General features: G+C 37.4%; 1 protein-coding gene and 1 long non-coding RNA gene across 3 annotated transcripts; both read left to right on the forward strand.

Moving 5' to 3' along the window:
* The first annotated feature begins 816 nt into the window (after positions 1-816).
* On the forward strand, positions 817-27,480 carry FAM204A (family with sequence similarity 204 member A). Of its 2 annotated transcripts, none has more exons than XM_038410464.2 (8): positions 817-886; positions 3,225-3,493; positions 4,514-4,604; positions 5,238-5,274; positions 5,888-5,987; positions 9,127-9,216; positions 25,115-25,221; positions 25,556-27,480. In XM_038410464.2, exons 2-8 carry the CDS (start codon positions 3,233-3,235, stop codon positions 25,605-25,607), a joined length of 738 nt encoding a protein of 245 aa, XP_038266392.1. In that variant the 5' UTR covers positions 817-886; positions 3,225-3,232; the 3' UTR covers positions 25,608-27,480. The 2 variants fall into 2 exon arrangements, with proteins under 2 accessions (XP_038266392.1, XP_038266393.1); XM_038410465.2 differs by having other exon boundaries at positions 886-995.
* Positions 21,189-24,599, forward strand: LOC122460931. Its single transcript, XR_006282561.1, has 2 exons — positions 21,189-22,239; positions 22,407-24,599. It is a non-coding gene; the product is annotated as an uncharacterized LOC122460931 (long non-coding RNA).
* Positions 27,481-27,778: the final 298 nt, after the last annotated feature.

The following is a 27,778-nucleotide window of genomic DNA, read 5'->3' on the forward strand; positions in this document are numbered from 1 at the left end:
ATAAGAGGTGGTCCCTGGGAAGGGGCGGTCAGGGGACAAGGAGCAGGGGAGTTGGATGGGTCGGGAGTTCCGAGGGGGGCAGTCAGGGGGTGGAAAGTGGGAGGGGGTTGGATAGAGGGTCGGGGCACAGCCTTCCCTACCCAGCCCTCTGTACAGTTGTGCACCCCGATGTGGCCCTTGGGCCAAAAAGTTTGCCCACCCCTTAGTCCATCCCATGCTTTGCTGCACCTTGGGCTACCCACATTTGCCATCCTTGCCTGTCAACTGCCCTTCTCTGCAAATCTTCCCATGTCATGCTGCGGTAGCTCACAAGGGATCCCCAAATGAGGGAGCCTCTCCCTAGCCCTGAAGTGAGGGAGTCACTCATCTCCTCTCCCTAAAACACGAACTTCCCAAGGGGGCAGCCTCTCATCCCCTAATCACCCTGACCCCAGCCGCGAGGGGAGGGGGGGGTGTCTTCTCCCCAAATGGGAGCCTCTCTCCTCCAAGGCGCCCCCCATAAAGGCGTGTCTCAGCCCCAACCCTTCCTGGCAATGGTGCAGAGACCCCCCCCCCCGGCCGAAGCCCGTCTCCCCTTCCCCTGTGGGGGTCTCTCACACACCACCCCTGCTCCTCCAATAAGCGACTGTTCCACCGTCCGTCCCCACGAGGGTGGAATCTCTCGCCTCCCCCGCCCCGCCGACGGGGCCGGCCCCCCGCGGCCTGCCGTTTCGCTCCGCCAAAAACCAGGCCCCAGCCGGTTGGCATGGAGACCACGGCGAGCGGAGGGAGAAGGGGCGGGGCAGGCCAGCAGCAAAGCGGCCGCTGATTGGCTGGGGGAAAAGTGCCCAATAGCAGGGAAAGATGTTAATGAAGCTTTAAGATGGCGGCTAGGTAAACACGGCAGGTGAGTGGCTGCCGGGGCCTGAGGGGCAGCAGGGAGCCGGTGCGGGGGAGGGGAGGGAGCGTCCGTTCATTGCATGCGGGCGGCACCTGGCGGAGGAGGGAGTCAGGAGGTGCAGCGCGGTGGTAGCTGGGGTGGGGGCCGCTGGGGGCGGGGCGGGGAGGCGCGGCGGGAGCCGTCAGAGGGGCTGGGTTGATAGTTGGGGGGGAGGGGCAGGGGGTGTTTTTGCTCTCCGGGAGGGTGGAGGGATAATGGGCCGCGGAGGGGGAAGGGACAGGAGAAGGGTGGAAGTGACTTTGTCTTTGGGCAGGTTTCAGAGTAGCAGCCGGGTTAGTCTGTATTCGCAAAAAGAAAAGGAGGACTTGTGGCACCTTAGAGACTAACAAATTTATTAGAGCATAAGCTTTCGTGAGCTACAGCTCACTTCATCGGATGCATTTGGTGGAAAAAAAAATCCGATGAAGTGAGCTGTAGCTCACGAAAGCTTATGCTCTAATAAATTTGTTAGTCTCTAAGGTGCCACAAGTCCTCCTTTTCTTTTTGTCTTTGGGCAGGTTAGGTAGGTAGGTGCTGGGGAGGGCAGGGCAGGGCTCGGGTTTCATGCGGGTCCTGGATGTGAGGTTCATGGTTGCATATGAAAGTACTGGGACACGTGGTAAATGTCAAGAGGTTCTGGTTGAACCTGTACTCTTCTCCCAGAACCCCACCTAGCATGAGCCCTCTTTCGCTTCTGGAGGGGGAACCTGCCTTAAATGGATCCAGAAAAGAGGAGGCCTCTGTCTTCCCTTTTTTCCTACTTACCTCTTCCAAAGTGAGCCTGATTTGGACTGGTTTCAGAGTAGCAGCCGTGTTAGTCTGTATTCGCAAAAAGAAAAGGAGTACTTGTGGCACCTTAGAGACTAACAAATTTATTTGAGCATAAGCTTTCGTGAGCTACAGCTCACTTCATCAGATGCATTTGGTGGAAAATACAGAGGGGAGATTGATATACACACAGAGAGAACATGAAACAATGGGTTTATTGTGTTTATAGGTGATTTGGACTGTAAATCAAATCCAAACAACTTTTGAGAGTGGGGGCTGGGTGGTGCTGTCCTAGGTAGCAGTTGCAGGAGGAGATGGAAAGTAGTGAGGCTGAAAATAATAAGCTTATCCTACTCTTCATTGAGAGAGACTAGGGGAATCATGTCAACTTGTACCTATAAATATCTATTTAAGTCGGGTTTTGGCTTTGTAAAAAAGTTACTAAGTCATACCATTGTTAGATTCAAAAGAAAACAGCACTATGTTATATTTTCAGTCCGATTCAATGCTGATATAAGCTGTACAAACGTTGCCAACTGTGTTAAAAAGCAAATACGTCAGCCACGCCCATAGGTATCTTAGATGTAGGTAACATCTGCCTAGTATTGCCTGTGCACTTGCTGTCTTTGGGTATTGATCCCTTGTGGACATTTGTCAGAATTGTCCATTTCAGATCATATAGCAGGTGGCTAAAACAGTGACTTCTTTCTTTCTTCTATCTGTCCTGGTCAGGTACAATTTTTTTTTTTCCCCTTTACTTTTTTTTTTTTTTTTTCAGACCAAGTTTTTGTTGGGAGGAAGTCACGTAATTAGTTTTAAGATAAATTTGAAATTGTGTGATGCAGATTTTGCTCTAAGTTATACTAGGGTAAATCTAAAAATAACTCTATTATAGTCAAGATTTACAATGGTGCAGCAAAATAGAATCTGGTCTTGTACCACTCGTGATTTATGTTTTTATGTTGCATGATTCAGTGAAACACTTAGGACCAAATTCTCGAAAGGGTGTGTGCAAAACCAAACAAGCACTTTTGGAGACACTTGACTTACAGTTCCAGGCTACACACTTCAAAAGCATCTAGCCCTAATGTGCGTCTCCCAAGTGTTTTTTTTTTTTAAATACTCATTCGTGCACTTTCACAACCCTTTGATAATTGTTCTCTAGATTCAGGCAGTATGACTTACCGCATTTAAAAAAAATCTTGAGTTATAATTTTTCTGTACTTTATATTAAAAACTGAGTTTTAAAATTATAGGAGAGCAAAAGGACCATTGTGTAAACTGCCCTCTCTACAAGTGTTAAGACGTTCTGCATTAATTCTAATAAGCTTGTCTAAACCACTTAAAACATCTACTAGAAGTAAGATTATTTTTTGCTTTTTCCTCTTGTCAAGAGCATTTAAAATATTTGTAATGCTGTATTTCATTATTTCTAATTCTCTGAATCCACAGAGAAAATAGAATCTGGATAAATTCATATGTTCAAGTGTGTGTCTTCACAAAGATTTTTTTTTGCTGTTTTGCTCTATTTTTTTAGACTGGAAGATGTGGAGTGGGCTGTTGCCTCCTGGTGTGGATAACAGTGATGTTGACTTGAGTTCTGATGATGGAGACCCAGTGGATGGTCCTATATCTTGCTCCACGGAAGATAAAGTAGATGAGGATGTCAAAGGAGTTCAGGTTTCTGATTTTCAGATAAATAGACCTGAGAGTATCACTGAAAGTAAATCCATTCCTATAGCAGTGGCAGATGGAGAAAACGAATATCAAGCATGCCCTTCTGGAGTTTCTTTAAAAATATGGAATGTGGGTATTATTAGTTTGTCTGCAATGACCAATACAAAATTGTAATATACATGTTCAATGTTGTATAGCTAATCTTTATTTAAGTGAAGTGGCATATGATGTGTATAAAATAAAGCAATTTGAATAAAAGGTAGTCTGCCATGACCCATTGGAACCAATTTTAACCTAACAAGCTGCTAAGAGGGACTTTTTTTTTTAATGTAAATTTTACTTTTGCTTTCTTTCAAGACTGGTAAATTAAAGCCCAGGGGAGAAAAATAATATAGCACAACCACTCCTTCTTATGAAGTTTTCTGTTCACTTCAGGGTCTGAGCACCTGAACTTCTTTGTAACTGGCTTCTGAATGGTTAAAGATTTGTAATTCAGCAGATTATCCAATCTCTTGAATATTTAAGACGTAGTCAACAAAAAATGTGTCTTTCAGTTTCCTGTAAGCCCTGCCATTCAGTATCAAGTTGGGTTACAAGACCGTATTCATTTTCTTTGATCTGTACATGTTTCATATGGGGAAAGAAAAGATTGGAGAATTCATACTTATGAGCTCACTAGTCTACACTGATATTTCACAGTGGGCCTCTAATTCTGAATAAGGATTGCAAAAAACTAGTCTCTCATTTCTCTCCATAGCCTAGATAGCCAGTTATGTAAGAGGTCTGCTTCCAGTCTTCCTTGAACATTCACCCGTCATCTAAATTGACCTCAGAGAACTTTATGAACATGCTCACTGTTGCACCCTTAATATTTTCATGTTAGTTGTGTACCTTATAATGAAGATTGGGATGCTGTTCTGAAGAATCATGGGGACTAAAAGAAGGGGTGGGGGCAGAAAGTCAGAGCTAATATTTTGTGGTATGAAGATCAGAGTCTGTTGTGTGTAACCTTTGCAACTTAGTACCAGTAGAATTGAACTTGCACTATATAAGAACCTTCGTATAGTAAGAATGAGAATTTTGGGTAATGTTTTCAGTACACTTTTTGACTTAAAAAAATTCTGAGTTTGCTTTTTCCTTCTCCTGTAGAAATTTCAGGAGCTTCAGAAGAAAAACTGTGAAATGAAAGTCCAAACAAATCAGGGAAACAGGGGGAAAAAGAGAAAACGTTACAGAAAAGGTATTTCATTTAACTATAGAATTAATACCAAATGCATTTTGATTTACTAAAGGGAGTTGGAAAAAACAGTGTGTTTTTTCAAGAAATACAGTGAAAGACCGGGCTGGAGGGCACCATTGATGCCAGTGTTCTGTGCCTGTGAACCAGAGACTTTTGTTGTGTGACTATGTTATGGAAACAGTATAGATTTATATTTGTGCTACTTGCAAGGAAATTCAACTTGTAAACGTTCTTCAATTAATGTTGATTTATCAGGATTAGCAGTTAGCTAAAATATATTTTAGTAATCCAATGACTCACTCTTGCTTTAGCTTTCTAAATACAATTCTCTATTACAGATACTGTATAAAGTTCTTATTATGAAAACTCTTACTCTGAGCATAATCCTATCACTTTAAAAACATTTTAGAAAGTAGGCACTATGGGACCAATCCTGCTAATGGGGTCTGCCTAAATGGGGTTCCATTGACTTCTTGGAACTCTGTGTGGGAGGATCTCTTGGCACCTCAGGACTTAAAGATTACTCAGTAATACCATACACATTAATCTTGAACTAGTCTCTTTTAATGATTTGTACCAGAAGTTTGTGAATGTCTTTAAAATATATTTGCTTTCTTTATTTTTTCTTTTCAGAAAAACTGAAAAAGAGCAACAAAGAAGTGATTGAAAGGTATAAAAAAATCAATACAATTATTTGAAGTGTGTTTCTAAAGGGACATTGTCAGAAAGAATGAGTACAAAATTTGACTAACCTTAGGGCCACATACTATCTTTGGATGTCTGTAAGCAGTTTCCAAGTCAGAGTCTTGGGCAGTCAACAACTATATTTGACCCCCAAAATTATTTGATGGGGAAATTTCTTGATTTAATAAATATTGACTTGGGTCGAAATTAAAATAGGTGAGGAGGGACCTAATTTATTATTACTTAACCCATAGCTATGACAACTTGCCCTCAATTGCACTACTTGTATGTGTAGTTACATGCGAAGTTAACTGCAGGACTGGGGCCTTACACGATTCAAGTACAGATATTGTGAAGTAAACAAAAGGAACTGTTAATTTTGTTGCCATTAGAAAGTTGAGTAGGGGGTAACTTTTTCCAAATGGGAGAACAAAACATTCTTTTTTTTTTCTTCTGGCTTTTAAAAGGTTATTACAAACAATGGAAAGTTTAAAAATACATAGCTGATAATGTTAACTGCTATTCATATTTTAATTGAATAATCAGTTTAATATATTCTGAGTGTGCTTAGTACAAAGTTGTGTTTGTCTGTTTTTCAGTCCGCAATCTTCAAATGAAGGTCAATGGAAGGAACTCACGCAATACTTTGGAATTAATGATAGGTTTGAATCTCTTGTGAGCAAAAGGGCTGCCCAAAAGGTGATTGCTATTCATAGTTTCTTAGAAGTATGACAATATATATTATGACAAAACTAAAATCCAGCTATAACTGAAATAAAAATAAGCCAGAAAGTTGGTTGAAGGTGAGTAAATAATCATATACTTCTACTAGAGAGAGAATTCTATGTAACTTGTAATATGATCTACTAGTTAGACATCACATGCAATTTATAGATATTAGATTGAAGAATTGCTACACTTTCTGTTGCTACAATATCCCTGGGTATTGCCTTCCATTTCTCTCTCTCTCTCTCTCTTTTTTTTTCTTTTTCTTCTCTCTGTGATATGCATAGGGAGAAGTACACATCTGATTTGGCTAGGGTGAATTTCTTTTAATTTTAAAATACTTCAGCTGATACTTTTAACTGAAAACAATGGAATTGTCTTGAAGGTATAGGGGTTAGTTATCTAAAAGTGATACTTCATTTGAAGTAGTCTTTTGGATTATTAAGACATTTATGTTATTAAAATATATTAACATGGCCAATAATTCTCTTAGCAATTCCTGGCACTAATTATTGTTGATTGTCATCAGTAGTCTCATTTTCAAAGCTCATTTATCTTTGTAAATTATGCTCTTTATAGCAGTTGCTCTCAATCTTTCCAGACTGTTGTTCCCCTTCAGGAGACTGATTTGTCTTGCGTGCTCCCAAATTTCACCTCACTTAAAAACTTCTTGCCTACAAAATCAGACCTAAAAAGCACTAACGAAGTCAGTACAAACTAAAATTTCATACACTCAATTACTTTATACTTCTCTATATACTATACACTGAAAAAGTACAATATTTATATTCCAATTGATTTATTTTATAACTTTCATTTTTACCATATAAAGAAAGTAATTTTTCAGTAATAGCGTGCTGTGACACTTTTGTATTTTTATGTAGCCTGTTGTAAAATTAGGCAAATATCTAGATGAGTTGAAGACCTGCATATACCCCTCTACATGTACCCCTGGTTGAGAACCACTGCTTTATGGCATTATTTGGTCAGTGATGTTTCTAGCCAACGTTCAAGTAATTTTTATGAAACCACATCACATTTTCTAGGTTACATATCCCAAGCAAAGTGACTTTGACCACTGTTTTCTGAGTCATAATTCTAGGCAAACATCTGCTCATAATTCTCCTTAACTGAAACCACAGTCTTGCACTGAATTCCTCAAGTTAGACCTGGGTAATGGAGGAGCCTCGGCCAGTAAAATGCGAATCTCTCCAGCCGAGATGATTAGATGAATTGCTTTTGTTAGTGCTGGGAAACTATGAAATTAAGAGATATAATTAACAAGGCATCAAACAGAATTGATTGCCATCACAACTTTGAATTATTATTTTATTAAATTTTTGTTCTTTTCTGACTTACATCTTCAATGTTTGAAAATGAAAGGAAAAATCCTCTTAACAGTATTTCTCAGTAGTAACAGATGTTATATTTTCATTTACCATTACATCTTTAAAACAAAGTAGGTTAGTTGACCAGCTATGACATATTATTGTACTTAAATCCAATCAATAAATGGAAGTCTCCTTTTTGATTTGGAAAAGGTTTTTTGGTGAAATTTTTAAACAAAATCTGCTTGTGGATATCTGTCATGGATCCACAGGTCTGATGCTCTGGAACAGTCCCTGGGAGGACCCTTTTCAGTGGGCCAGGTTCTCCCCCCTCCATCCCCTTTGGGATTCACATCTTCACTAGTGTAAGTCATTTAGCTTTACTGCCTCCTTAGACTGAACCTCAGAGCTTTCAGCACTCTTACTTCATGCAGTGAGCTCCCTTAAGTGCGTCCGCCTGAGCTGGAAACCTCAAAGAAATTTGTACACCTAAAGGGAGCAATGCATCCACACCTTCAGCATCTGCAGTGACTCTCAGCCAGTGTTTCAAAACCAGTAAGGTTTATTAGATGTCTGGAACACAGCATAGAAAGTCCTTGGTCAGCACAGAGAATGAAAAGTTACAGCATGGTCCATCATGGTCAGCCCAGAGCCCTGTGACCCCTCTTTTGCCCCGTTCAAGAGAGTCTCAAGCTTCCAGCAGCCAACTCTTAACAACCCCCGCCCCCAGCCACTTCTCAGTCCTTTTTTCTTACTCCTTTGGCAAACATGGCTGACTTCCTGTAGAGGGGTGGGCCATCCATGGTTGTTAGTTGCTAGGTACCAAATGTCCTGGCAGCTGGAGTGGCCATTGTCGTCTTGGACTCCCCATACATCAGCAGCCCTTGCCCTAGACAGCTAGGTGTCAGTCACTCCTGTATCTCTGGGTCTCCGCATAGAATAAGCAACCTTCTCCTGCCACCTAGTTAACAATACAGCATATGGGGAAACTGAGGCACACACAATAGTCATACAAAATATTACAGAAAATTCCCACTCTGGCACAACCTCAGTTCCACTCCTATATTCCTCCAGAAATATTACAATTGGAATCTTCAACAAATACAAACCTACAATTTTTTAAAGAGCACATATGTATTTTTATAAAACTTTCATTAGTCATCCTTAATTTGCAGACATTAACTTTAGACAAGTTAGAATTTGCCTCTGTTATTAGGATGCTTTTTTCGTGTATTCAGAAATTTTAAAAATGTAAAACTTTTTTTTCCCTTTCATACCATGATTATTTGAAGACTTGGATTTAGTAGTACAGCAAAGTGGCATGGTGCCAGAATTCAGTTTTGAGATAAAGATAAGATCTGCAAAGATACAGTGATGATTGCCATTCTTCATGTTACCTGACATATACACTTCACGTTTTATTTAGGAAAGCTCCAGGGATGGAATAGATAAGCCAAACCATATCTTGAGATGAAACTTCCTTGTGACAGGTCTAAACTAGTCCATGTAATTAATATATATATTTTAACTACAGTATTTACCCTACACATAAGGTGGGCTAATACAATGATTTGTGCTCAGTCAGCCTTTCAGTGACTACTTAATGATACTATCCATTACAACGCATAGACAAATGTGATTTGTTTTACATGGAAATTACAGATGTGTGAAATAAATATAATTCTGTTAAACAGATGTTTAAAATGTACATGAGGAGTTCTCTCTATAAATCCTATTTCATCATTCATTTTGGCCTGAAGATGTTTGCCATTTTTTCTTTCCAGTCTGGTCTTGAAGTCAGCATAGACAAGTCTTTGACTGAAGGGGATATTGAGAGAGCTGAGGAACTGAGTAATAGATTAGCCACTCGTGAGGTAAGTTGACCTAGTTAAATACTACCTCTTAAAACTCTTAACTTTTGTGTATCTAGTCATTAAATCATTATAATTTAACCAAATACTGTGAAAGATTGTTCCTGGCATCTTTTCCTTTTGTTGCTGCTTACATAGGCTTCTTTCAGCCACGACCTATTATAGCCACATATGTAACTTTAGGACTGTTTGGACAATTATATCTGTATTTTCAATGTCTCGAGTAATATCTATCACAAGAAGACTTGAACACATAACCCCCAAAAGGATTGATCTCAGACAAACAAGTTATTGTGGAGCCACATTAGTAACTTCATAGTTATGACTATAAATAACTTTCTGTAATAATCCTAAAATTTGAACCTTCTTCCACATCAGTTTCTCAAGAAATTTCAGATGGAAAGTAGCTTTCTTATTAATATTCCGTACCTCAGACTTTGCCTCTCTTTCCCACCTCAGCAAAATTTATCCTCTAGCAAACTGGATGAGAGAGCTCAGAGATATAGTTATGTAATGAAAAGGGGTTTTTTGGTTTTGAAATAATTGTAATTATTTCTGTTTTTAAGAACATATCTCAAAATTAGGTTGGTCCAGAAACTTCACAACTTTTATTACATTATCTACAGTGGTAGCTAGTGTGTCTGAGTAATTGTGGCAAGTGGGTGACTATTTGTAGAATTAACTTATGAAACGCTGATCCTTCAAAAGGTTTGTAAAATGCTGACATAACTTTTCAACTTTGGTAGTTAACCTGTTAGATGCCTCTGTGAATTTGGATTTAGAATTAGAAACCACACAAATAAATGTGTGTATGGCATCAGCAGTGCATCACTGGAATCCAGCATTGGCAGCTGGGCTCCAGCTTCCATGAAGGCAGATGGTGGGTGGTGAAAATGTGAAGAAAGAAAATATTGGAGAACAGCTCAGAAACCAGGGAAGGGAGAACAGTCAAATGTGGCTCTAAATAAAGAGAGGAAATGGTTTGTATGTTTCCTCCTATTTATTACTACAAGGTTTTCCATTTTCCTGTTAGAACATATCTCCTACCTCCCATTTATCTTCCCATTCACGCACATGGGTTGGAAATTTCAGGTCTGTTGGCTAAGTTACTAGAATTCAAAGGGTTTTTGAAAGTTTAAAAATGGAGAAAGAAAACACCACAATCTACTTCAGATTTTCACATAAACGTTTTAAAAATATTTTAAAATAAGAAAATTTCCAGCCAAACTTTTTTAAAAATAGAATTAAAGCTGCAATTGCTTATCAGTTAAATTTAACATGGTATACCATTCTACCATAGTATACCATTCTAGTTACTCATTAAAAAGCAGAGTTTTGGAGGCTAGGAAATTTGTACTTAAGATCCCATAAATAACTTAGTTAAATGCTGACTCTGCCTCAGTAACTGTCCTCTACACATTCGCTGGATACTGCCTTACTCAGCCACTGAGGGTACTATGTAGGTAACTACCATACACTATCTACATTTCAACTAGTGACTGGAAAACCTTCACTTCGCGTAGTATAATTACAAACCCAAGAATAGCAGTACTTGTGGCACCTTAGAGACTAACAAATTTATTAGAAGTCAGCTGTAGCTCACGAAAGCTTATGCTCTAATAAATTTGTTAGTCTCTAAGGTGCCACAAGTACTGCTTTTCTTTTTGCGAATACAGACTAACACGGCTGCTACTCTGAAACCCAAGAATGACTGCTATTAGCCATGTATCTCCCTTTTTGAGATCACCCACCTGCTCAGAATGAAATGTGCCAACATCTCACCTCTCCTGTCAAGTACAGTATAAAAACACTCCTAATATATCTCCTTCCAAGAACAGACCTGTAATGCACCATTTCCTCATCTACTCTAAATTAGAGTACAACAATCAATAAAACATGCTGAGATTTCTGTGCAAATTTTTTGACTACAAATACAAATTAATATGAAAAGTTACAAGTTTTTGTACCATTTATGATATACTATTATCTGAATTGGATAACTGTTGTAACTGGGCAAGGGCCACTAAAGTTAAAGAAGTGAGTGTGTAATCTGAGATGAGCAAATTCGAACGTAGAAATGATGACTGGAAGAAGTCTGGAGCTATGTGAGGCAAAAATATGAAGTGACTACTGAGTCAAAACTAAATGGGGCTGCAGTGGAAAATTTCCAGTAAATATTGGCTAGCATTAGGATCAGTGTCAGATGAACCCATTTTTGTTTGTGGTTGTCATGGATGTGATAAGTGAGAATATATGAAGGGAGCTATCTTGGAACATGCTGTTCACTGATGCCTTAGTGATATGTGTGGAAGATTGTGAGGCCCCGCACACCAGTTTTAAACAGTGGTAATGTACTTTTGAACAGGGTGGATTTAGAATGAATGTTGGCAAGACCAACACTATGGTAACTGAAGGAGGAGGATTCTTCATAAAGGCAGAGAGCTAAGAAGAATGAAAGACTTTGAATACCTAGGATCAGTGGTTGCTGATGATGATGCCCTGCTGAGTGATGCCCAGCATCATGCTTCGTGCAAATGGTGAGAGCCGACCCCAGTTCTGTGTGACGAAAAGGTGCCAATAAAGTTAAAAGATGAATGTATAAAACTGGAATTGGGCTCATCTTAATGTATGGAATAGAGACTTGGCCAACCACAACAAAGAAAATCAGTATGCTCTCCACCACAGAAAAGAAGATGTTGAGGTGGTCAAATGGTAGGACATTCCATGATGGGAAATGAAATGATGTTGTAAGGGGCCTAATGCAGGTTACTCCAATTGAACCCAAGTTGAAAGAGGCTAGGCTATGTTGGTATGGGCATATCAAGCGGCGAATAGAGTTTTATCAGTAGGATGGCTCTTGCAGTGATTGTGGATGGAAGATGACCAAGGAAGAGATCAAAGATTCATGAGCCAGATATCAGTGGACCTCAGAGAGACCAATCTGTATGAAAGCCTGGCATACAATGTTGAGTTTTGGAAGAAGGCTATAAAAGTCGCTGACCCCAAATTGGGAAATGACAAGAAAGAAGATGATCATTATCTGAATTGGGTAGATATAGTATTGTACAACACCTAGCATATTACAGGTGCTATTGTTATATATTATTTGTGGAACCTTAACTCCAAATTCTTGATTTTGAAGTATTAGCAGGTTCTAAAAATAAGAATACGTTTGAAACAATGTTAGTGTTCACAACCTTCATTCCATTTTGGTTAAGGTGATTAGTCTGAAAAAATAATACGTTGTGAGAGAAGGGGAAAATGCAAATGACCGTAGCCCTGATTTTGCAATGCGTTTCATGTGGGAAGTCTCCCAGTAACTTCAGTGGGATTTTACACACAGGTGCAGGGAATTGCCCATGCAAAACTCATTGCAAGATTGGTTCTTCTTTTGCGACTTAAAAAAAGAATCTGCATGGGTTAAGGTGGTCTCCATAATTGTGGGAGCCGGGGGAAGGGCTATCTTTTGTTCTGGTGAAATCATTCATGTAAGTAACTGATTGCATAAAGAGCCAAAGAAAGGGTGCAGTTATGGGAGCAGCTGAGTCGGAACATTATTGTCTCATAGACCAGGTACAGACTAATAAAACAAAATTGCTTTCACATTTTTAAATACTGATGCAAACATCCATGTGATCTTCTCCCATCCCATTCTGAACTTAAAAAAAAAATTCTTGTTTTTGTGAAATGCTACTTTTTTTTGTAGAAAGTGAATTAATTCTAAAAAACTACCCAATTTTTTTCAGTCTACACAAGTTAAGCTGTTAATGTTACTTTTCTTTTCACCTCCAAAAGTTGTAAGCATCGGGAAACGGTTTGAGCCAAACACGGAGAAAGATATTGACTGTGTATGGTATGACACTCATGAAAGTGGGTAAAAAACCAAGTTGAGTTGCTGTTTCTTTTATATACAAACTGCATTATTTTACATTTTATTTCTCTGAATTATTATTCCTGAGCAGTGTTGTATGAGGATATCAAAAATAAGCTGATTCTATTTGGGGTACAGCCCCCTTGCAGCCCTGTGGAATGTGTATTCAGTGGGTGGATGTTCTTTTGGAAATCAGGTGTACAGATTTTTAATCACCACCATTTTCTTTCTCAAGAAGCAGTGACTGGAACCTGCTGATAAAGCCTTTGCTTTGAGGCACAGATCCCAGAGTTCTTAAAGCTATTTCCTGCTTTAATAAGTGAAACTAATTTTTGATGTATAACATTTATAAGCCTGTGAAACTGATAGGGCAGCATCAGTTTTTAGAAAAATGAAGCCAAAAATAAAGATGACTGGGAATAGGCAATGAAAACATGCCATAAAAAAGCTAGGGAATGCCAAAATCATGCTGTCGATGTGCTATCATTATGACACAGTGAGGGATGATTTTTGTGAAACCTGATTCCCTTAGAATCCAAGTGATGATTTACAGAATGTGCATAATCTGGAGACTGGCTGGGTAGATCACTGAAATTCACATCCCTGAAACCCAAAGGGTTTTTTTTTTTGGTTGTTTTTTTTTTTTGCCATGTAACACTTGTTTCAGGGTATTTGGGGGCACACATTGTCATGTTGTAATATAAGGAGTAAGTTTGGAATCTGTATATTCTCTATATTTCCTTGATGAAAATACACCTGTCAAGGAATGGATTGCTGTTTCAAGAGAGATTTTTCATAGCACTGTGCACACAATTTTCTTTGTGCTCTTAAGCCTGGTTACTGGATTGTTGTGGGCTAGCAATTGAATGAATGTGAAACAAATAAAATCTGATTGCTTTCATCATGGGGCAAAAATTCTCCAGGGTGTCTCTGTTACTGTCCTTAAGTCAAAACAGATTCAGATCTTTTCCGAGCATGGACCTTATACATTCTAATTTTCAGTGCTAAAATGTAGAATTGTTTAAAATATCAAAAATTATTTTCTTTTAGTAAACTTTTTTTAGTTCTACAGTGTGCATGACAAGTTTTTTCTAGATCAAAATTAGCATGTGTATTGTGGCAATTGTAGAGTGAATCATGTTAAGGTAAGGCGTTCTGAGCTTGAAATTTGGTGTGCTAGTGCATGTGCTAGGAAAATAAGCAAGAGAAAGTAAAATTGTATGTCTAACTCTTATTGATTAAAAATAATATACATTTTTTTAAAGTGTGTGGGGAGGAAGTATGGAAGTGAACACATTAACTCCAATTCTGCAGTTGGTGTGCACAGAAACACATAGACTTCAATGCATCTCCTCACAGACAGATCCGCTGATGTTCATTCACAAGTGACTATGCATGGATCTGATTGTAAGATTGTGGACTACATGTATAACCTCCCTTAATGCAGCTAGATGAAATTCATTATTAACAGAAATGTAGTATATTTGTGGCTGGTGAAATTCATCCCAATCCCGGCACAAAGATTTCTACAAAGATACTATAGCATCTCTAAAAGAAAAGGAGTACTTGTGGCACCTTAGAGACTAACAAATTTATTAGAGCATAAGCTTTCGTGAGCTACAGCTCACTTCATCGGATGCATGCATGCATCATCGGAGCTGTAGCTCACGAAAGCTTATGCTCTAATAAATTTGTTAGTCTCTAAGGTGCCACAAGTACTCCTTTTCTTTTTGCGAATACAGACTAACACGGCTGCTACTCTGAAATATAGCATCTCTGTATAGTTTGGAGTAATGAACACACTCACTTTATGGTCATTTTGCCACTTTATAGGCTGGAATAGTGATGGCAGTTCCTTTGCACATACTTTGAGACCTTGAAGGCTAGTGGATATCTGTAAGTGTAGAATCCATGGGCCCTGCATTCAGCAAGTCCTCTTTCTGATTATTTTGCTCACCATGGAGCTCTAGTGGTTCAGTGCTTCTTGGGCAGGTTCTCCACTACTGAATGAATTTCATTCTGAGAGAGTATACTTCATAGAATATACTATTGTAGAGGTTCAACCTCATCTGTGTGGGTTATATACTTCTAAATCTAAAAAAGCACACAAAGTTTATCTAGGGTTTTTAAACACTCTATACAGTACTGGAAAACATTTCAAAGCATGCATCTTCCAAGAAATTTACTTTAATTACTATATTAAGAATGGATTGTTTTAATTTTCTTACAATTTGCACAGTATAAATATTCATAGTTAAAGTGTATTTTATTGTAATCCAAGTGCTATCTTTATCATATCCTAATCGAAGACTCTAAGCATTAGCAAAGTGCTCCATGTTTTAAAGCTCTGCTGCTTGAATGTAGAAATGAGTACCTAAGGCCATGGTTGCAATATCTTGAATTTAATGATAACTTGTTTAACCTGAGAGTTATCAAGAAAAGTATTGAATATTTATATAGGAGTTATCCAAAGATCCTTGAATCTTTTTTAGAATGGATATTGTTGAAAGAATGAAGTTAGCATGGTCAGCTTTGCAGTGTTTGTAGAGAGATGCCCTGGATTTCATAAACCGTGTTGTTTGGTGGTGGTATATCCAATATGCTAACCAGGCTTGTTTTGGTAGCAAGCTTTGAACACATACCTAATATGACTGAGAATCCTTCTAATCAATAGACATTTTTTTAATGAAGTAGACTTCATTGTAACATAGGCTATTGCCTCTAATTGCAGAGTGAATGGTTCACTTACTGAGCTGTAGCTCACGAAAGCTTATGCTCTAATAAATTTGTTAGTCTCTAAGGTGCCACAAGTACTCCTTTTCCTTTTCTTTTTGCGAATACAGACTAACACGGCTGCTACTCTGAAACCTGTACTTGTTGGACTTTTTAGGCACTCCTTTAAGTTAATATTGAGAACTTAGAACACTATATTGACTCTGCATAACAGCAAATGTACAATCTATGTAAGAGTTATGACTCAAATTACTTAGTAATATCACATCAGTGTAAATTACACAATCTGTTAAAGATGTTCATGTTTCCTTTACACGCTTACATATGTTGAGATGTGAATATAAATGTAAGGATGTGGCTATTTAATTCTTTGTAAACTTGTTCTAAAATTGATTTTGCATGACCTGAAAAGAGATCTTTTCAATACTTTACTTTACATTGTTCTTCGAGTGAACCATATTTTTCTTTAATGCTGTCATGCTCAAATGTTTTGTTCTGTCTCTGGAAACAGAATGCAGATTTCTGTATGGCTGTAATAGTCCTGAGAATTATTCTGGCTAAAATTCAAACTTTTCATTTCACTTGTGATTATTGTGTAGCTTTTATTGCTGCATAGGTGCCACATTGTCTAAGAGTGCGTTAGCCTGAGGGCAGTAACTTGAACACAATAAAATTATCTTGACCACATTAGATTTACCTGTCAAAAGAAACCTTAAAAATATTATATAATTTAGAGTACTACATTACTGAAGCAGTTGTCAGTCTTTAAATAACCTGTTTTGACAGCACTATTCCTATGTGTTTAGCTTAGAGGCTTCTGGCATTTTGGTGAGAAGTTTCAAAAGCTATAATTTACTAGTAAACTCTGCATTATTGTAATACAGCTTAAATGAAATATATGCTTTATAATCAAATTAATTAACCAGTCATTGGGATACCATTCTCATCTCCCAACAGAGCTATTCTGTTGAACTTTCTATCAACTCTGATTCTGTTACATCATTTTTTGACCACTTGCTAATAATTGTTGATGAAATTGTCCTCATTTGGAAGAAAATTCTAGCTTGATAATTTAGATTGGGGACCACATGAGCTACGTTCCTAAAACTATCTCTATATTTTAAAATTTGACCCTATTTTTAAAGAAATAGTATATAGCTTGTGGTTGCCAAGTCATACAAATGTCCTCTCTGTTAGATATACACAGGGTAAATTAATTGTATGGGGAAATGGCTATTCTACTACCACTACTATGAATGGAGTTGTATTTCTAAATTTATCTAGCCCATTCAAAATTTACTATAATATGTGTAGATACCCAAAGTGGTTGCAATAAATTTAAAGACTAGAATTGCACAGCAGTTAACTTAGGCTTCATTTATATTAAAAGACTGGAAAAAGGAAGAGTAGATTTTATTTTGTCTTGGTGATGGGTTCCCTCCCCCTCCCCCCCCCCCCGAACATTTAGTGGAGGTGCTTCCAAATATCTTTGTTCATTAAGATTGTTTTCCTTTAACCTTTGCTATATGACAGGGTTATCACCTAGAATTACATTCTTATGCTCCTCTAATTATGTATATCTTTTCTTTAACAAACCTTAAAAAAAGATTTCAGATGTTACAAGTCTAATTAAAGAGACAGACAAAGCCGAGTTTATAGTGTAGATTTTTTCTGCACTTCAATTAATCAGCATGTTTTCTCTTTTAATTAAAACCATTTTAGTAAATTAAAGCCCACAGCAAAACACATATATAATTTGTTTGTAATTAGCTCTTAATTGGTGGTAGTTGAAGCTTAGCACCCTTGGTTTCTTTCTTCATGATTGCCATTTTATTAGCAGCCAGTCATTAATTAATCTTTTTTTCTAATTAGCTTATAAAACTGTTGATGGCACATTATTGTAAATGTGATTTTAAGTTCAAAGCTTGTTAATAAGCTTTCTTACTTAGAAGAACAGAGATAAAGAAATTGCTGAAAACAGTACTACAGTTTTTTTTAACTGCCTTTCTTATAAGGGGACTGTGTAAATCATCTAACAGCTTATAGTTAATTTTTAATGCTGTTTTCTCATGAATGGAAGAAGTTACTTGCATATAAATGTTTAAATCTAGAAGAGAGCTTAAATATTAGAACATTTTTCTGTCCTTGCTACATTAGTGTCATCGAAATATAATTTGAGGTTTTAATATCCAGCATAAAAAAACAACAAAGGTATTACAAACTATTTTACAGTGAAAGTTGAGCACATCCTTGAAAGGAGACAATTTTCACTGCAAAATCCACTCAATATTCTTGTTTGCTTTATATATCTTATATACGTCAGCAATGGATAACATTCCATAACATAAAAGGAGAAAATCATTGCTAAAGGCAAAGCCTGAAATAACTAGATTCATATTTGATGAGAAACTGTAATACTGTATTAAAAGGCTGTTTGGCTTCTCTGGTATGACCATAGGATGCTTCAGGACCTGTTTGAATAAAGATGTTTTGTAAAAGCCTCTGTGGGTTTAGCATTTTGTAGATCACACCTAAATATGACATTTCTGGAGCAGTTCTTGAATCTGCTATCTCATTACTCGTATCATTGAGAGTTTGTATTTTAAACATGACTTCTCATTTAATGAAAGGTCTCTGCTGAAGAATATTCCAAATTAAATATCTCAAGATTTTCTGGAAAGTTTTCTGTAAATTACAGTAAATGTCTGTTGCAACTCAGTAAAAATGTTTTCTGTCTTGCCGCCTGAACTTTACATACGATTTCAACTTCAGCCATTTCTTTGCTTGTTTTAAAAGTGTTTTATGATGCTGTGCAAGAAACACTAGAAAGGGATAGCTGACAAGGAAAAAAATTAAAAATTGGGTAAAAAGTAAATGAATAATGTCATATTACTAAAAAGATGAGAGGCTAATTTGTGCCGACTTTTTGCTAATTTTGTTCAAGCCTCAAAATGAGGAGCTGTCACCCGTTCTGTGTAGCACTGATGACAGTGCCAATGATCCATGAAATAAGCTGCCGCTGGCTTTGTTCTGATAAGAATGAACAAATCTGCACAATGTACGGCTCCCAGAATCTCATTTTCATACTTGCATGCAGGCTAAAAGAAATAAGCTGTTTGCAGGCTTGATTAATCAGACATTTGAGGGTTTTTTGTCTCTTTGATCTCTTTCGTCTCCTAGGTAACTTGCTTGACATTAATGTTGAGCTTGAGTAAAGACAATCAGGAATTGTAGACCAAACTGATATAAAAATTAAAGACCTTAACACTTTAAGTACTCCCAGTAATGGTTCCGCTTTACTTCAGAAAACATCTGTTTTCATTTAATTAAAGAACAAAAGAGAATGGCATCAATATTTTTCATAGAAACCTGTTATTCCATACAAAGTTAAAGTATGATAATTGGTATTTTTAAGTAAGTGCCTTGAAACTATTCAAAAAGAGGGAAAGCTTTAGAAATTTGTTACAAGGTAACAATTTCAGATGAGTAAAATTTTTTGAAAAATGATGCATAAGAAGTTTGCATGTATGCTACATTAAGCTGATAGAGTAAGATATTTGAAATGATTAACGGTGAACTTTAATATGGAAACATTTTGCCTCATGGAAACTGAGTTGATTAAAAAGTTCGTCTTAAAAAAATCTATACTATGTTACAAGGATGAGCCATTATAGCTGCTTTACTACCCAACATGATTTACACACTTTAAACCTGTAAAATTGAAAGGAATTTAAAAAAAATGTCGCAGTGCGTTTGCTTGAGGTTATGCAGACGCTTTTACAAATCTTCCAAGTGGCTGTAAAGATGAATGCCTCAAGGGTCTAGCCAGGGCCCTGCTTTTCCAACCAGCTAAAGCCCTTATCTTAAATCCAAGCAAAGTACCATTAATCTTTTTGAAAGACCTTTTATGGCTTTTAATATATCCCAAATTAGAACATTTTACACCCTTGGTTCCTGAAATATGGTGATAAAAAGCCTTTAGAGCTTAATTTTCCTTACTGCGTGCTCTGACCAATTTGCAGTTCTTTGTGATAATGTTTAGACACCTTAATTAAAATGCAGCAAAATATTGGATGTTCTATATGGAAAATGCTGATACTTTGGCTACACAAGAAATTGTTGTATATATTTTTATTCATGTTTTCTTACTTCTTACAACATTGTATTTTGTTGAGTTATCTGATGACCCAAAATGTGCTTGTGCTTTTTTTTTTTTCCCCTTTAAATGTAAAATCCATTGACCAAGCTTTTAAAGATTTCTTCTGGAAGGGGAAGTGAAGATGTATGTCTGGGTGTGGATGGGTGTAGAAGCTGCTTAGTTGGAATAAAATGTTTGTGCATGTTTAAACACAACATATTTGTTTTTATATTTTGCAGAGTAGGTTTTATGTAGCCCTAAAGTGATAGCATTAATACTGCAGAACATTTATTTCCCCTCTTTCCACATATACTACAGAGGATCTTATTATCCCATTTTATTTCCATACTTTCAAAGATGAAGTATTCATTCCGCCTTCACAGAAACAGACTAAAATATTTTTAAATACATTTATAGACGTCAGTTATGTAAGATTGTGTGTATATTGATGTTAAATAGGCCTGCTAGAATATATTTCAAGTATATACTTAAGCAATAACTATTACTTAATTCATTGTACCAGGACGTAAAATTCAATCAAAAAATGACATATGAATGCTGTGAATTCATTGTCCACTTAGTCCTCTGATTGCTCTATTGATTAAGTTAATAAAATTATTGTGCTTTGTCACATAAATACTCATTTAGTGCATTTAAAATCTACTGTATTCCTTTAAATTTCTACTGTAACTTCAGGAATTTGTAATTTATTAAATCTGGATTATTTATAAATGTTGCTGGGATTTTAAGGAATTTAATTTTTATAGCAAAAAATTTAATGCTTGTAAATACACTTAAATATTAAAAGGCTGCATGTCAGTAACAGAACGTTATATTTTAGTTCAGGAGCGGGCACACTTTTTGGCCTGAGGACCACATTGGGTTTCTGAAATTGTATGGAGAGCCAGTTAGGGGAGGCTGTGCCTCCACAAATAGCTAGGCATAACCAGGCCCCCACCCCCATCTGAGCCCCACAGGGACCCCTGACCCATCCAACCCCCCCTGTTCCCTGATGGCCTACAGGGACCCCTGCCCCATCCACCACCCCCTGCTCTTGGTCCCCGGAGCCCCTGCCACCACATCCAACCCCCCCTCCTTCCTGACTGCCCCCCGGGACCCTTGCCCAATCCAACCACCCTTTCTCCCTGACTGTCCCTGGACTCCTTGCCCCTAACTGCCCCCAATTCCCCCCCCACACACACACCTCATTCAGCCGTCCCCTGGGACCCCTGTCCCCTGACCACTCCCCACTGCCCCATCCAACCCCTTCTCTCCTTCCTGTCTCCCCCCCTCCCAGGATCCCTGCCCCTATTCAACCCCCGTTCCGCGCCCTCTGAACTCCCTGACCACCCCCTGAACTCCCCTGCCCTCTATCCAAAACACACACACCCTGCTCCCTGCCCCCTTACTGCGCTGCCTGGAGCACTGGTGGCTGTCAGCATAGCTGCACCAGGACAGGCAGCCACGCCGCACAGCATAGAGCACTGGGTCAGGCCGGGCTCTGCAGCCCCACCGCCCAGAGTGTTGCGCCACACGGCAGCATGGCTGTTGGGGAGAGGGGAAAGCGGACAGCCTCCTGGGCCAGGAGCTCGGGCAAGACGGTCTGCTTTAGTTTTCGGGTGATATGCTTTGTGACTAACTTCAGTTTTTATAGTTCAGATGTCAGTCTGTTGAATTACTGGATTATGTTAATTTTTGTTAATAATCAAAACATCATTATTTGGCTAATGATGTAAAACTTAGAAATATTGGTTGATCACATTATTGATTTGGTGCATCATGAGGACTCCATAAGGACATATTTTTGACCCATAAAAGGTACAAAAGATAATTAGAGAAATGTTTAGTTTTAGCCTTTTTAAGGAATGAGTGTAATAATCAAAGCTCACATTTTAGTTATTTATTATGTGTAGAATCATAGAATATCAGGGTTGGAAGGGACCTCAGAAGATCATCTAGTCCAAGCCCCTGCTCAAAGCAGGACCGATCCCCAACTAAATCATCCCAGCCAGGGCTTTGTCAAGCCTGACCTTGAAAACCATAATAGAAATGCCTAGGGCTTCAATCAGTTTTCAAGAACCCTGTTGTACAAACAAATAACCAGTCTGTCCCTGCCTCAAAGAGCTCACCATTTAGGTTAAGGAGAAGACACAACAGGTGGGTGAGTGAGAGAATGGGAAACAAGATAAAAATAAAAGAAACATGTCTTGAGTAATAGGCAATAGGTTCAACTCACCAGCTGCCCAGCTGTTAGTGTTTTGTATGAAGTCTTTATAACATACAGGTACCAGAGTAGCAGCCGTGTTAGTCTGTATTAGCAAAAAGAAAAGGAGTACTTATTAGAGACTAACAAATTTATTTGATCATAAGCTTTTGTGAGCTACAGCTCACTTCATCGAATGCATTCGATGAAGTGAGCTGTAGCTCACGAAAGCTTATGATCAAATACAGGTACCAGTATTTCACTGGTGAAAGAAGATCAGTATGCCACAGTCAGCCTTCCTTTTCAGATTACATTTAAAAATGCTGCATTCTGGGGGTTTGATCCATGGCCTTAATAAGTACTAAGTACTAAGAAGTTTTCACAGAAGTAAATTGCAGCCCTACCTGCATAGGGACAAATTTTGCAACCTCAAATTATCATGAATTGCAGTTGTCATTCTCTGACCAGCTCAAGTTGTAAAATAAAGCAGCTCCTTTCTTTCTCTTTCACCTGATCTCTATATATGTTGCCATGACTAATACAATTTCCAGTCATGTTTTCAGTAGTCTGAGACCCTTATTCTGTAACCTGGGCCTTGCACCCTGGTATCTTTTTTGGATTCTTTTGTTTTTAGTCTGGGTTGCATAAGGCAGTCTTCAACTGTAAAGATGCTCATTGACTTCAAGCTTTGAATAGCACCTTGAGTGAGTTATTGCTGCAAGAAGCAGCAACTTGTTCTAACGTGTTCTACCATTCTTGGCCAAATGAGTTTTCTGGTTGTCAGGAAGAATAGGAGTAATTTTATGAAGAAATTCTTCCATGACATTATATTTTTGCTGGCAGTATTTAACATCATCACAGATATCACAAAATTCAATTAAAATGAGCAGAAAGTTAGTAATGTTCAGTAATGGAAATCTTTGAAATTGGCAATTTCAAAATTGTTATGTGGCATTATTCCATCTTGTCTTTTCCCTGACATATACCATGATATCAGTTCAATTCCCCTTGGGTGAAAAAGTTCATAAATACATAAATAAAATGGCATCCAATTTACATCCTGTCAAAAGCTTATTTGAATAACATGCATGTTTATTACCTAAATAATGTTAATCTAGAGTCTGATAATATGAAGATCATTTTAACCTATTGCAAAAGATCTCTAACACATTATTTCAGTCAACTTCTCAGTAGAACATGGCAACCATTTAACAGTGTGTAGTAGCTCTAGATAGTTTAGGATGGAAATGAAGAACACTTCAACAATTGGATCTGTACGCAGATACAGTATAATTTTCTAAATTAATATTTTGGCAAGGATGCTGGTAATATCCTCACTACCTCCCTTCCTGCAAAAAGTGCTGTGGAAGTTTTTAATCTCCACACATGGTCAAGAGTTAGAGCCAAGCTGGAACACTGGTTCAGTAATGTTCTAAAAAGGGGATTACTGAAACATATCACTACTACTTCCTGCAGCATGCTGGGTTTTCCCTGGAGGTCTTCTACTTGATATTGGTAAGCTCTGACACTACTTATCTGAGAAGATCAGTTTGAGGGGTTATGGGAATACATTGTTTGGTTCTGATAAATCGATTGAAGATCAAATTGCATATTCTAACTTTTTCTGAAGTTGATTTCCATAATACTATGCATTCTGAAAATCGTGATCGGCACAACATAATATGTTCACTGAAAGGAATTTTCTGTTGTCTTTACTGACTCAGAGTATGTCACGAAAGCAACTAACAAGATGAAAGTAGAGTTGGTCAGAACATTTTCAAAACATTTTTCATCAAAAAGTACTGTTTATCAAGTTAAACAATAAGGCTTCTGAGGTTCACAGTAGGCAAGAAGGGAGACACATGAACCAAATACCTGATTTTCTTGATCCAAAAGCCAATGATTCAACACAGTTCCGTTTTGCAAAATGGTCAAAAGATTTTCTTCCAGTGGGTAAAAAAACCAACAAATTTTGAAACCTCAAATTATCATGAAATGCAGTTGTCATTCTCTGACCAGCTCAAGTTGTAAAATAAAGCAGCTCCTTTCCCTCTCTTTCACCCTCACCATCCTAAACACCACTTGAGCCAAATTCATCCCTAGGATTAGTGGAAATAATTCCCATTGAGTCACTGGAAATTGGACACATTTATAGCAGGATACCAAACCTGTGCATATTACAGTGTTGTCAGTTATTCTTTCCTGATCAACTTATATATCTAACGTCTCTGGCACTTCCATCACTACTGAATTTGGCCCTTAGTTTGAAATATACACTGAATACTGAAACACCCAAAGCAATGGCTAAAATGCCAAGTTTTTATTTAAAAAAAATGTCTAGGTTGGTTGGCTACAAACTTTACACATGTAAAACTTTCTTGTCATCTTAGTTCATGTGATTATATGAATAATTTTCATTCTTTAACAGGATGTATTAGACACATAAGATCTTTCCTCTTGCACTTGTCTCATGTTATTGAGATTAGCCAATTAAAATCCAGCCTTCACCATTTCTAAAGTGCTTTAAATTCCATATGTGAAAGGTACTGTATGTGAAGAAATATTAATTTTTTGAATGTACAGGTATACCGTCTGTTGGATGGGTGGGATTACTCAGAGCCTTGAGGACCCCTACTGTTCTTTTACACTGCTATCTTTCTGGCTGATGAGGTGTGGAGGTGGGAACAGATCAGAATCATTGCTCCTTCAGTTCTAGCTGTCGTTTTGGACCAAAGCACGCAGGGTAAAATGGATCATCTGTCTCTCCCATAGAAAATCTGGTCCTGTTCAGTCCTATGGGTACATCTGTCCATCTGATTTTTCAAAAGATATCGTAACTCATGTTAGCCCATGGGAAAGAGTATCAAACTAAATAACTCATTGATAGGCCTCATGTTTGATGTAAACCATTTTCTTCTGTTGACTTTTCTTTCTGTTCCTTCTCAACCCTTCTTAGCTCGGCGTGAAAATTGCTAAAGCTGTTGCTTGTCGCAACTTTGTAAAAGCCAAGCAAGATACAGAGGCTTCCCAAGAAGCTAGAAAGAAAAAGAAGCTTGCCTGGGGGTGAGTCATTTGAGTACAATATTCAGTATTTGTGGTTTTGTTGGCATTAAATGGATTCAATAGAATCTCAGTTAAATGTTTCCTTACTTCAAATAGACTTGTGCTGATCCTTGTTTAGTTTGACCTGATTTTTTTTCGTGAATAGTGAATCAGACTAAATATATAGTTGGTACCACAACTGATAACTTATTCTAATGTTTATATTGCCTTTTTGTAATTAGTAGGGTACTAAAAACCAAATTCTGATTTTTTTTCATTGAAGTTAAATGTTTTCTCTTGAAAACTCCAAATATCACTGTAGTAGAACCTAACGTGTTTTTGTGCTTCATTTCAGATTTGAAGCAAAGAAAAGATGGGAAACAAAAAGCAACATGGGATACATGTAGTTCTGTCTTGATCTCATCTGAAAGCAAAGCTGATTAAAATATAATTATTGTGGGTTTAATACAGTATGTGCTGCCTCTTTTTTATGCTTGCATAATTAAATCTTGAACAACTAAGCACGGTTAATAGTAGTTTAAAAAAACTAAGCAAAAGCTGTTTGTTTACTTATTTCCTGTAATGCTGTTAGATTTTTATACCTTGTTTCAAATTCCTGTTAAAACTGTAGTGAGAATAGATATTTGATTATTTTTAATGCACACAGAAACTTAACATTCCACTTGTTCTCCAAATGGACAAAATTCTGTATAACACATCTCAGGTCTGAAGAATTGTGGAGCCTGGTCAAGATTCCCATAAATCTGGACTCAAATATCCAGTGCAGTAAGGTTCTGTTAGGTGGCCCCGGTTTTTATAATGATAAAATATTCATGTCAGTGATACATGGGTGTGGGTAAAGGGACAAGTTCTTTGTTTAAAAAAAATCCATATCTTATCAATTATATATCTGATCTACTAAGTAGTACAGATCTTATCATAGTATTGTTTTGAGGCTGCTCTTTGAATCATTTCGATACAAGAGATCATTTGGTTGAGTTGAAGGTATACCATGAAATGCCTGAAGAATACCAGAATATTGACTTTTGTGACGTTACTCAATGCTCCTTTTATTTAGTTGTATTAAGTATGAAAATAATTTTAAATTAAGCTATTCTCTATACTACTAAAAGATCTTATCTTTGTAGTATTTATTTATGTGGCTAGATGAATCACAACAGAAAATTTTAGTCTGAGAATCCATGAAGCGCAATGCTTAGATTCATTGGGTGGATCTAGTATGCCCCATGTCCTGGAACCAACATCTTGAAGACCCTTCCAGTTTATCCTTCCCCACTTACTTCACATGTGTTCAAGTTTTAAAACCCCTATCTTGTCAATGGGACAAAATGTAGAAATATGAATTTTGAAAATATCTAAAATCTGTTATGTTGTGGAGTTGATCAACTTACACTTGAATATCAAATGCAAACTGTATTCAGTGCCAGATGTTTTATAAAAGAATTATGCTTTGAATGCCTATGTTGTAAGTAACAAGAATTGTTAATAATGTTTTCCTAAAATCATTCACAGTGAAAAGTAAGGACACATTCAAGACGAGCAATAACTTTTTTCCCTGAAGTTTTTGCCTATATGTTTAGTCACCAAAATGCCTGAAATGAATTGGGAATGTAAACGTCAGTTGTTGTTAAACAAGATTAATATATTTCAGGCCAAAGGTTCGCTATTAACATAATAGCGATTTACTATTTAAGCACTTCAGGCTAAAACAACTTACCAAAGAATAGTACTTTGAAGGTTTACGGCACCAATTCTAAGACCTAAGGAATAGGGCATTTGTTGGTAGCCCCTTGGATGTTGAATATATCTTCTTCTTTTTTTCCCCTAGCAGAACATTGTACTTTTTATAAAGATGAGAGTTTTCAATATTGTAATCCTAGAGTTAGCTGTAATTAGTTATGATTACAGAGTTAAAGAAAACTGCCAAGACTGTAAATCAGTGGATAAACAGGATTCTGAAACAGAACATCATAAAATTCAAATTGTATTTTAAATACCTGTACCCTTTTTTTGGAAGAGCCATTGGCATGGGGAAAGGAAGCAAGTGGTATGTAGTCCTCATATTATTTACTTTATATATGCATTAAATTTACAAATACATAATGTATAGTTTGTGTATGTATCTGTATTTTTCCCAAATGGACTAACATTACATTTAAGACATTATGGCTTGGGAAAATGCCCTAAGGTTCCTTGGCAAACCTAGAAAAATATTATATAAAGAATTTTTTTCTGAATTTCAAATGTACCAGAATTCTACAAAAATTCCTATCTGAAAATTCAAGTGAAATCATTTTTACTGTGTATAGCTTGTGTCATAAATATAAAGGGAAGGCTAACCACCTTTAAATCCCTCCTGGCCAGAGGAAAAACCCTTTAACCTGTAAAGGGTTAAGAAGCTAAAGATAACCTCGCTGGCACCTGACCAAAATGACCAATGAGGAGACAAGATACTTTCAAAGCTGGAGCAGGGGGAAAGCAATCTAGTTAGATATGCATTAGATTCTGTTTTGTTTAAATGGCTGATAAAGTAAGTTGTGCTGAATGGAATGTATAT

Source organism: Dermochelys coriacea, chromosome 7 (genome assembly GCF_009764565.3).
Source record: "Dermochelys coriacea isolate rDerCor1 chromosome 7, rDerCor1.pri.v4, whole genome shotgun sequence".
Lineage (NCBI taxonomy): Eukaryota > Metazoa > Chordata > Testudines > Dermochelyidae > Dermochelys > Dermochelys coriacea.

Coding starts and splice junctions, on each gene's coding strand:
- FAM204A (XM_038410464.2), top strand. CDS start 3,233: ATGTGGAGTGGGCTGTTGCCTCCTGGTGTGGATAACAGTGATGTTGAC. Junction 3,494..4,513: donor TTTCTTTAAAAATATGGAAT/GTGGGTATTATT, acceptor CTTCTCCTGTAG/AAATTTCAGGAGCTTCAGAA. Junction 5,988..9,126: donor GCAAAAGGGCTGCCCAAAAG/GTGATTGCTATT, acceptor TTTTCTTTCCAG/TCTGGTCTTGAAGTCAGCAT.